An 11,665-nucleotide genomic window follows, 5' to 3' on the forward strand; every position below is an offset into this window, starting at 1 on the left:
ACTGAATTTTATTATACATACAGTTTTCTGTTATATAATGTATTATGTAACATACAGTTTACTTCTTTTATGAGAGAGAAACTAAAAAGAATATATTGTTTATAATTATGAAATAGTTAGTTGATTACATCAAATTAAAAATTTTATTTTTAAGAATTATTTAATATCCCTACCATACCTACTACCTAATTTATTAAAGTTTGGAATGGGATGCTGATGCCCTTCAGACAAGCAGTGATTGCTATTTACCAGAGAATTTTGTCTGGTTATTTCCTGATTTCTTGTGTGTTTTTTTGTTTTGTTTTGTTTTTGGGCGGGGGAACGGAGTGTTGGCTCTGTCACCCAGGTTGGAGTGCAGTGGCGCGATCTCGGCTCTGCAACCTCCGCCTCCTGGGTTCAAGCCATTCTCCTCCTGCCTCAGCCTTCTGAGTAGCTGGGATTACAGGCGCTTACCACCATGCCTGGCTAATTTTTGTATTTTTAGTAGAGATGGGGTTTCACCATGTTGGCCAGGCTGGTCTCGAACTCCTGACCTCAGGTGATCCACCTGCCTTGGCCTCTCAAAGTGCTGGGATTACAGGCATGAGCCACCAGCTACTGCGCCTGGCTTATTTCCCATTTTTATATAACACTTATCTTTTGTAACATAATCTTTTGAAAGAAAGAATAGAATGTGATGACAAAATTACTCCTGAAAGACAAAATACCCTTTGCTGAGGGTTCTCAAGGACTAATGTCTTCTATTGGTAAAGCTCTACTTAGAAATGATGTATAGTTTTGCAAAACAGGGATCAGAAGGGTAAGGAAACATTGTTTTCAAATCAGCCCTCCAATGTTACAACAAATTTTTCACTTCTTAAGTCCTGATAGAGATCATCCTGTGAATGTGTTCATTTTTTTTCTTGAGTGAGGTGTTATATATTTTATCACAATGAGTTCTTAAGAGAGTTTATAGCAATTTGTTTTAGGGGCTGTTTTTCATCTTTGAATTTTGCCATATCTACAGGGAAATTTTTTTACATAACGGTTTGACTCTAGGATTATATACTTTGCAAGGCAGTAATTGTTAAATTGTATTCACATCCAGAAAGAAATGGTTCTTACTGACTTGAATATTTTAGTACATTGGAGCTTCATGAGAAGGCTGTCCTCAAGATCCATACCACATGACTGTGTCATAGTTGGGACTGTAAAATGCTGAAATCATATACCTTCAATACTCAAAACATTTTAGGTGGTAAAATGAACCTAATATTAAAATTCATATAGTGTTAGCTCATGCTATAAGGTCCATGGTATTAAGGGGGAGAAATCTTTTCCAGTTTAGAATTTGAAGCCAGAAGTTCCCAACTTGTTTTTCATAAGTTACTGGCCACAGAGATACCAAAGTGTTCCAAATTCAAAGCTACACAATCTCTACCAGACCACCTAAATACCCATTACATTTGCCAAAGATGTCCTGTGGCTTAAAATCTACTTTTTCCAATTTTAAATACTTAGAATCCTCTTGGAATAGCAATGTAGGAATTAAAACATAAAGTCTTTATATACCTTATATTTGCCTTTTAAGCTTTTGAAAGCCTAAATGTAAGCTGTATAGGCTGAAGGTATAATGCCCTGGTTTTTGGGGTTTTTTTTTTTGTTTGTTTTGTTTTGTTTTTGAGACAGAGTGTCACTCTGTTGCCCAGGCTGGAGTGCAGTGGCGCGATCTTGGTTCACTGCAACCTCTGCCTCTTGGGTTCAAGTGATTCTCCTGCCTCAGCCTCTCAAGTAGCTGGGACTACAGGTGTGCGCCACCACACCCAGCTAATTTTTTTGTAGTTTTAGTAGAGATGGGGTTTCACCCTGTTAGCCAGGATGGTCTCGAGCTCCTGACCTCATGATCCGCCTGTCCCGGCCTCCCAAAGTGCTGGGATTATAGGCATGAGCCACTGCACCTGGCTTCCCTGTCTGTCGTAATGCGTCATAATCATGATTCTGGTTCATTCTTTCCTACATTTATGTCCTGATGACAAAGTACACTCCATTCCTTAAGTGTGTGCTCTTCTCTCATGTTTTCTCATAAACAAAGTTCATCGTGAAATCCACACCCATTGACCCCCACATCCTTTCTATGTGGTTGCCAGTTGAGACATTTCTTTGTTGTTCTCTTTTTTTTTGGTCGGGGGACGGAATCTCACTCTTGTCACCAGGCTGGAGTGCAACGGTGCGATCTCGGCTCACTGCAACCTCTGCCTCCCGGGTTCAAGCGATTCTCCTGCCTCAGCCTCCTGAGTAGCTGGGATTACAGGCACACACTGCCACGCCCAGCTAATTTTTGTATTTTTAGTAGAGACGGGGTTTCACCATGTTGGCCAGGATGATCTTGATCTCCTGACCTCGTGATCCGCCCACCTTGGCCTCTCATGTAATCCATGCCTGGGATTACAGGCATGAGCCACCACGCCTGGCCTTTTTGTCATTCTCTTAATCTTATCAAATTGGGACAGTGCTTATGGTGCGACAAGTATCTGGGAAATTACTCCTCTATGTAGCTGGTGGAAGAGAGAAAAATCTACTTACGGTAGTGCTTCTTCAGTCTTCCTAGACATAAGAGAATGGTGTTTTCTTCTCTCTACCCTTTAGAAGCCTGCTGCTGTAGGTTTCACCACAATGTCCTTGGCTCAGAAAATTGTGTTGAGATAATTGAATATGACTTTAGAATTCACATTGATCTGAGCTTTTCGTTTTACAAACAAGGAAACTGATTTATAACATTGGGCTTGAAGATATTAGATATAATTTTAATTTTGAGCAGCTTTATAAATATTCTATTCAGGTATTACAAAATATTTCCTTTTTCCCTAAAAAGTCCGTCTTTTGTGTTTATATGTATATAAATATATTTATTTATATTTGAGACAGGGTCTTGGTCTGTCCCCCAGGCTGGAGTACAGTGGCACAATCCTAGCTCACTACAGCCTTGAACTCCTGGGCTCAGGCGATCCTCCTGCCTCAGCCTTCCCAGTGTTGGGATTCACCAGATGTGAACCAAGTTGCCCAGCCCTACTTATTTATTTTAGTGGGGAATTAAAGCCTTAATGAACCTTGAACTTGAGGAACCAGTTTTATTTAAACAGTTAATTTCCATGAGTTTTGAGCTAAAGTCAGAGTAGACTTAACAGCAATTTGTTTTAGAACCTATAATACCAAAACTCACAGCAATTTTGTTGTTTGCCAGTGTATTCTAAGCTTTTCGAAGAAAAAGAAGCATGCATATTAATTGCTTGGTAGGGTTTATGCTGGAAGAACTTTGGATTTGATTCACCACTTGTAACTAAAATCATAGTATTGCAATTATTACTTTCCAGGCCAAAGATTGAGAGCATTAAAATCTGGGCATGGACATAACCAGCTAGATATGCCTCAATACCTGAAGGGATAGATTAAAGTCAACTATAAACTGTAAGATTTTCACTTAAGCATCCATTAGCTTTAGTCTAGTGCTTAGCTGTGGAAATGAAGACTGGGGGGAACTGTGCCTAGGGGAAGGGTGGAGGTGAAGGGACGTTATGTGTTAATAGAACTTTTTTCATTTCAGTTTAAAAACAAGCGATTTGGTTTATTTCCAAATTTGGCTGAGAGTCCTGGCTGCTAAGAGTTGTGCCTTCAACATCTCTTTGATTATTATGTATTTGATTAAAAGTGGGGTCACTATGGTTTGCATCTACTTGGCTGTCAGTATCCTAAAGGGAGTGTATGCCTCTTTCTCTTCTCTTTCCTTTAATGGGTTAGACAAGTTGGTCCTTTTTTTGTGTCCCCAGGGATGGATTGATCTTAAAACAGGCACATTTTGCAGTACTTAGTTCAAAGAACACCATATGTTTTAAGTTATTTATTGTTTAGAAATTTTTACATTTCAGCATAGTACGGTTTTGGCTGTCTTTGTTCTCTTTCTTCTTCAGTTGCTTATTACCTTTTTCTAAGGCTCACCCTACTTAGCAGACATTCCAGGGCTTTTGATTGTAAAAGAGGCTAAAAGCTTTGAAATTTAGAGAATCCATTTATATGAAGTGTATGATTTTTACTCTAATTATAGATTAAACATCATAATACATATATTATGCTGTGATGCTCTCATATAAGCCTTTCAAATTATCCCTTTTAAAAATAGTAACTACATTTTTTGTGTATAAATCATTGGTATTTATGTAGCTAAAGCATGAAAGACCATGAACATTTTCTTGATGGAATTCAGTTATTTCTCGGTTACTGTAGTGGAATATTTATTTTAAAAGGCAGCAGTATAAATTAACTTGATGCACATACTACCATCGCTACCACTCCTACCTTCCGAATCTGTAGATAGTAACATTTGTTGTATTTTTCAAGATTGACTTGTAACTCATTTTAATTAATCGGATCCTTACTAGACTAGTTGAAACGTCCCAGATAATGATAATCATTAAAGTCTTAAAGAAGTATAGAAGTATGTTAATATGTTTCTTTAAAACCTTTCGTTTGCCATTTTTCTTGCCTACAGGCTAATTTCTTTCAGGTTTGGGGCATGTATTCATTTGCATGACAGTGTTTTGGATATATGAAATTAAAACTCATTTCATGGACTGCTCTAAAGTATATCGGGGCCAATGTGATTGGTTTCTGGAAATTCTTGGAGATTATTGAAAACGGTGGTTAAGCAGAGCTAATATTCCATGTTCATACCCTGATATACTTCTACATTTTGCAAAGATGGTATTTTGGGCAGCAGCAACCTATGCTAAAGGGTTATTGTCCTCTGGCAGTAAGTTAGCAGGCCTTTTGTACTATACAGCTGGTTAATGGAATCAATAACTCATTTGATACTTGAATTGAGTAAAAAAATTTTAATAACAGCTTTATCGTGATACAATTCACATACCATACAGTTCACCTATTTAAAATGTACAAATCAATGGTTTTTAGTGTATTTACAGAACTGTGCAGTCTATTTTAGAACAATTTCCTCACTCCAAGAAGAAGCCCCATATTCATTAGCAGTCGTTTTCCATTTCCCCACAACTCGTCCTCCTCACGCCAGCCCTAGGCAACCACCACTAATCTACTTCTAACTCTATTGATTGTCCTGTTCTGAACATTTTATGTAAACAGATTTATATAATATGTAGTCTTTTGTGTCTCCTTTCTTTCACTTAGTATAATGCTGTGAAGTTTGTAGCATATATCAATACTTCAGTACTTTTTATTGCCAAGATTTGTTTTTTAAGATTATTTTGTCATTTTCTTTCCCTTGACTCCATTTTTTCTCTTTTCATTGTGAAATCAATTCTAAGGTCTCCTGTCATAATTATTATGATTTCAAAGAGTGAACCAGTATATTTTTGTGACCTACAAGCAATCATCTGTATGATCTAGAGCATTTCACAGTTGATCTACATGTTAGAAGAGCTTTTTGGACTTTAAAAAATGTTTTTAGAAAGTGTGATGTTAGCTATTGCCAGTGGCAAGCCCAGCTGAACCAGGTACATCATCATGACCACAGAGTAGTCCATTTCAATATAGTTTGTATCATTAACATTTTTTAACATCTAAAAAAGTTTAGGTCATTTCTATGCTTTCATTAGTGATTCTTCACTAGGAAGGAACCTAGTGAAGTGCCAGTATGTTATCAGAAATAAAATTCCCAGTCTATCCATTGCTTATATATTTGTAAACACCAAAATGCATGAAAGATGAAGTTCTGATATCAGTTACAGGGTTGACATAGCTTGATCAAGAAAAGGTACATGTGCTATGTTAATCTTCTTTCTTTTTGTTTGTTATTTTTGAATTTTTTTTTTTTTTGTCATTTCAGGACCCTTCAAAAAATGATACATGCAAAAGGTTAGTATCTCCTTAACAGCTTTCCATATGTTCAAGGTAATGTCTGGCAAGAGACTCTTCCATAAGTATATGTATGTAACATAACTTATGAGTGCAGTTTGACAACTAATTCTTTTTTGGCCCAAATCATTGCAAATTCAGTTGTTCCTTGACATTAGAAAAATTAACTTTTACAGTTCCAGCCATTTTGAATAATCTAAAAGGTTCATGCCTTGAGTCATTTTTTAATCTTATTGTGACATAAATTGGAATCACACTCAGTAAGAGGCCAGGATGCATGGACAGGTAGCTACTATTGGGTCAGCCTTTAGTCCCGAAGTTCAACCCAGCTACATGATTCTACTTAAAACTTAATCGCATTTACTTCTCACAACCACTCTGTAAGGTAAGTGCTATTATTACATTTTGCAGGAGAAAAAAATACTATGGTCATATTTAGGAATTTGGGTTTTCTCAGGTTTATTTACAATATATTCCTTGGCATTAATATTAGTAATTCATTAGTATTAGCTCTGAAAGTTATAAATTGCCTTCCCTTAAGTGCCTCTATCTAAAATGACTGTGGAATCCTTGGCTTGTACAGTATCTTTGTGGAGATTATATAGAGCTAGCCATTCTATTTTTTGGACATCTCGAAGTATTTCAGAGAAAGAAAATATGTCTTTTTTTCCCATAAAGTATCAGATCTATTACTTGAGGTAGCGGACACAGTATAAAAAATTACAAACTATTAGTAAATTTAGTTTCCTTAATATTAAGGGCTTAGGATCAGCGAAATGCTGCATAAAAATTTTGAAAATACAAGCCACAAAATTGCAGATTTTAAACAAAACTTATGCTTATGCAGGGCCGGGCGCGGTGGCTCATGCTTGTAATCCCAGCACTTTGGGAGGCTGAGGCGGGTGGATCATGAGGTCAGGAGTTCGAGACCAGCCTGGACAACATGGCAAAACCCCATCTCTGCTAAAAATACAAAATTAGCTGGGCATGGTGGTGCGAGCTTTGGGAGGCCAAGGCAGGAGAATCGCTTGAACCTTGGGAGGTGGAGGTTGCAGTGAGCCAAGATCGCTCCATTGCACTCCAGCCTGGGCAACAAGAACGAAACTCCATCTCAAAAAAAAAAAAAAAACCTTATGCTTATGCTATAAAACTTAGACTTCAGCAAAGCATACAACTGATAAAGAATTATTAGGTAGAAGATATAAAGAATTCCTACAAATCAGTTTTTTAAAACTTCAGTAGAATATGAGAAAAAGATTTAAGCACCTTACAGAAAAGGAAACACAAATGTAAACATATGGAAATGAGGTTTAATCTCATTCATCATTAGTGATATGTGAATTAAAATCATAGGTATATTTCATACCTAACCAGACTGGTAAAAATTAAAAATTTTGCAAATAAGAGTTGGTTGGAAAGTTTATCCCCGACTCTTAAGCACTCCTAGGGTAATGTAAATGAGTATAATCACTTTGGAAAACAGTTTGGCATTATCTAGTAAATTTGATAGGATGACTTAACTTTTGACCCAGCAATTCCATTTCTAATGATATACTTGATAGAAATGTGTGCACAGGTACACCCAGAAATATGTACAAGAATGTTTATAGCAGTGTTATTCGAGATATTCAAACATCAGAAACAACACTAATAAATTGTGGTATATTCATACAATGGAATACTACAAAACAATAAAAATAAAGGAACCACAAACATGTAGTAGTCTAGATGGATCTCCAAGAAGAAAAATCTGTCTTATGGTAGGAAGTTATTGTTGAACCTGAATCTCCTGTGATGCAGTATAAATGTATTTCCTCTGGTTCTCTCCTCAGTGGCAGTTAAGTATTAGGAAAGATTATGTGAGGATTGGTGTCAACCATTCTCAGTCTTTTGTACTAAAGAAGTTTTCTGGCCAGCGTGGTGGCTCATGCCTGTAATCTCAGCAAACTGGGAGGCCGAGGCGGGTGGATCACGAGGACGGGCTGAGACAGGAGAATGGCGTGAACCCCAGAGGTGGAGCTTGCAGTGAGCCAAGATCGCGCCACCGCACTCCGGCCTGGGTGACAGAATGAGACTCCGTCTCAAAAAAAAAAAAAAGAAAGAAATTTTCTCCTTCAATGTTTTCTCAAGGATCCTACTTTTGGATTCTTTAGTCTCTTGCGGTTGCTTTTCAAGGAGTCTGAATTAATTACTCTTATCAGGAGATTACTTCAGAGTTCCCATGTGCATATTGCTGTTATACGTGCCATATTGCTTGGTTTTGTAAATAAAGCTACCTGGCTGATATTCTAAACTAGTCCAGAGTAGCTTTCTGCTGTACGTAAGCATACAGAGTGCTAGGCATGTTTAGGCAAAGAGAATCATTTTTCTTATGAACTTCAGCTCGTTTTATTGACTTCAAAACCTTTTAATACCAAGACTCATATGTCTTAAGTAGAGGGGCAGCCGGGTCATTTGGATCATGGAAGAATTATACCTTAAAACTAGTGTGCTAATAAGTTCTATTAAAGAATTGTTATGTTAAGGAGAATGATGACTGTTCTGAAGCTCCTAAGGAAGGTCTCAAGTACTTTTGAAGCTGCCATTTGCTTCACCCTGTTAGAACTGTATATGCTTTGTGTGTATGTGTATCCTTATTAGTGTCCAAACTTAACTAGGGATTAAGAGGATGGGTTTGGAATCAGACTGTCCAGCTGCCTTTCTAGCTTTGGGATTTGGGGTGCAAAGCTTATATTTCCCTTGTATGAGATGAGAATAATAACCCTATTTCATAGGTTATCCTATTTCATAAGGATTAAATCTTTAAAATACATATGAAGCAGATAGGATATTTCTGGTAGTTATATTAGATATGATTACTTCCAAATTTATATTGGGATGGATATGTTTTTATACATATATGAAATGTCACTTACATAATGGTGTTTTTTCCTGTTTAAAAATGTTTAATTGTAGAATACGTGAAAAGCAAAAGCACAATGAAGAAAATGTGAGAGTATCCATAATCCCTAACTCAGAAATAACCACTATATGACTTTGTAGAAACACATATAGAGGCATTTAAAGACATCTTATTTGATATCATACTATTGGTTGTTTTTAACCTTTTAAAAAATTACTTTGTAATATTGTCACTCCAATTCAAATATTTTTCCCCAACTACTTTGTGATAAAAGCAGTTAAATTTCCCAAAGTAAATAAAAACTCCTTGCCTATATAAAAACATGTGAAAGCTGAAAGATAGTGAACATTTGGCTTAAAATATTAACAACTTTATTGCTTTCTCCCCCTATTCCTAGTTGCTGGGCATATTGGATTTTACCCATCATAGGCGCTGTTCTCTTAGGTTTCCTGTACCGCTACTACACATCGGAAAGCAAATCCTCCTGAGGAGGCCTTGCTGAAGTTAGAAAGTGCATCCACTTTGGGGTGAAAACTAGAGACTTGCTTGGGGGCTGCAGAAGTGCCCTCTCCTCGAATCCTGCCAGTTGCATTCTTCCCCCTTGGAGCCAAGACGATTGGCCAGACATCACCTCAGATCTGAGACCAGCGTCTTCCATCTCTCAGAGCCTTACTCCCAAAGTACCTGCTCACTGTTCTGTGTTGAACAATTGCCGGTGTTTCCTCTCTTCACTGGTTTCCATGAGTACCCTTACATTTCACAACTTTCTGTTCATAAGTTATAGTGACATTGCTCTTTGGTAAAAATGCCTGCTTTCCAATACTTTGATTGCATATTAGACATTCTTAACAGGGCGGCAGTCTAGTGTTGAAAGTTTTATTTTTCCATTTTTCTTTTAAGTAAATTTTTTTAAAAAAATTCTGATTTAGGGCTGGGTGTGGTGGCTCAGGCCTGTAATCCTGGCACTTTGGGAGGCCAAGGTGGGAAGATCGCTTGAGGTCAAGAGTTCAAGACCAGCCTGGGCAACATAGTGAGACCCCTATCTGTATTTAAAAAAAAAATCTGATTTAATTCTTTTATTTATCATAAGGGGTTTAATTCCTGAAGTAAAGGTTTGCACCTGTTAAACTTAAAACTGCCAAATGATTTTTGTTCTTTTATGTGCATGATAAAAATACAAAGAATGGTGTGGCCACCTCCTCCCTTTCAAGCTAGGGCAGCAGGTAGCTCTTCCCACTCCCTGAGCCCAGCCCCTTCCCAAGTGGTGCCGGACAAAAAACTACATGGCCCTTTCATGTCTTGGGGGTGGAAAGGGAGGGATGAATTGGGGTGATAGAATCCTGGTGAATTCAGAGTAATCTTTCTTTAGAAAACTGGTGTTTTCTAAAGAAACAGTATAGGAGTTTAGAGAAGGCACCAAAGCTTTCACTTTGGTTTGGCACCAGTTTCTAACCATCTGTTTTTTCTACCCTAGCTATCTTTTATTGGTAAAATATAAATGTATAATTATGTTTGTAGAGCTTTACCAAGGATTTTCCCTCCTTTTTTGTTTGTTGATTAGCAAATTTTTGATTCTCCATTTTCCAAAAGTAAGAGACTCCAACATGGCCTTCTGTTTGCCCCGCAGTAAAGTAACTTCCATATAAAATGGTATTTGAAAGTGAGAGTTCATGACAAGAGACCGTTTTCCATTTCATCTGTATTGTACCTCCGTGACTCCAACTTGTGGGTTTGTTCTGTTTTTCCATGAGAATAAAATACTGGCAGTTTTTTTCTCAGATGTGTGTTCATTGAGAAGTAGGTTACTAGAATTATGTTACTGTGTCTTATTGGTTCAGTGATGATTTCTCTGGCATATTAGACTTTTATTTTTTCCCCCATGGAAGCACTTGAGGAAATAAATAGTACACTGGCTGTTTTCTGCCAGCAACTGTGGTGATTTTTCTCCCTGTCCTTTGAGAATTGCTAGTCTGCTTCTGAGCCATTGTCATATCCAGCAGGGAGCAGCTTGGTTCAAGAAGGACCATAGAGGCTACTCAGCATCTTCTCCCTCCCTCCCAGCTTGCCAGGGATTTGATGAGACAGGAAACTGCCCAGCAAACCAGGGACTGCCCATGCAAACTATTTAAGAAAAAGTTCAACCCAGGTCTTGTATCCTGTGATTTAGCAGTTGAATGAATACAGAATTCATCAAAATAATATTAACCTTGTACTTGCACACTTGGATATATTTGGGAGTAACTTTAGGAGATTTCTGGCTGACTTTTATTATCAGGGATATGGGTTTAGTAAAGCTTTTATCTTTAGAAAAATGTTTGTATGCATTATAAGATGCTACTTTTAAGACAATATTGAAAAAAACTTTGGTTATTATTTAACAAAAGTGGTATGACTTGATGCTTCTCTATTTAAAGGCAAGGAAGGATTGGTATATGATTGCCTGTAATAAATAAATTGTGTGATTATTGGAGTACATTGGGGTAAAAGTAAAGAACAGAGGAGTATTGAGGAGCTTGAAAGGGAACATTCAAACTAAAGCCAAGCCTGAAGATAACTTGAATCAGTTGTAAAAGTGTGTTGGCAATGTCCGAAATTGAATGAAAAACATCTGGCTTATAAGAAATGTTAAAGAACTACCATCTTAAGTAAAATTGGTGTTTTTGTTATTTTTAAGGTAAATGCCAATGCAAAAGGTATGTTTTTCTACTTCACATTGGTTTTCTTTTCCTGTTTACATCTGCACTTGTTTTTTGCTGAGAGCCAGAGGAAAAGATAATTAGACTTTGTCTCTTCCACCCATGAAATCCCCCAGTACCCAGGGCTTCTTCTGAACTACTGCCGAAGTGATGTCACTTTGTATCTGGAAAATCACTTTGGGGTCCATTTACTATTATTTTGTTG

The 11,665-nt window shown here is 37.3% G+C and overlaps 1 protein-coding gene across 1 annotated transcript in view; it reads left to right on the forward strand.

Annotated features, from left to right (window-relative positions):
* The window catches only part of CYB5B (cytochrome b5 type B), a 39,582-nt gene extending 29,040 nt beyond the window's left edge, over window positions 1-10,542 (forward strand). Inside the window, exons 4-5 of the mRNA XM_004057884.5 lie at window positions 5,834-5,862; window positions 9,162-10,542. Coding sequence (XP_004057932.1) covers window positions 5,834-5,862; window positions 9,162-9,252 — 120 coding nt within the window. The 3' untranslated portion in view covers window positions 9,253-10,542. The remainder of the gene's footprint in view (window positions 1-5,833; window positions 5,863-9,161) is intronic.
* Window positions 10,543-11,665: the final 1,123 nt, after the last annotated feature.

The sequence above is a fragment of the Gorilla gorilla genome, chromosome 18 (assembly GCF_029281585.2).
Source record: "Gorilla gorilla gorilla isolate KB3781 chromosome 18, NHGRI_mGorGor1-v2.1_pri, whole genome shotgun sequence".
Lineage (NCBI taxonomy): Eukaryota > Metazoa > Chordata > Mammalia > Primates > Hominidae > Gorilla > Gorilla gorilla.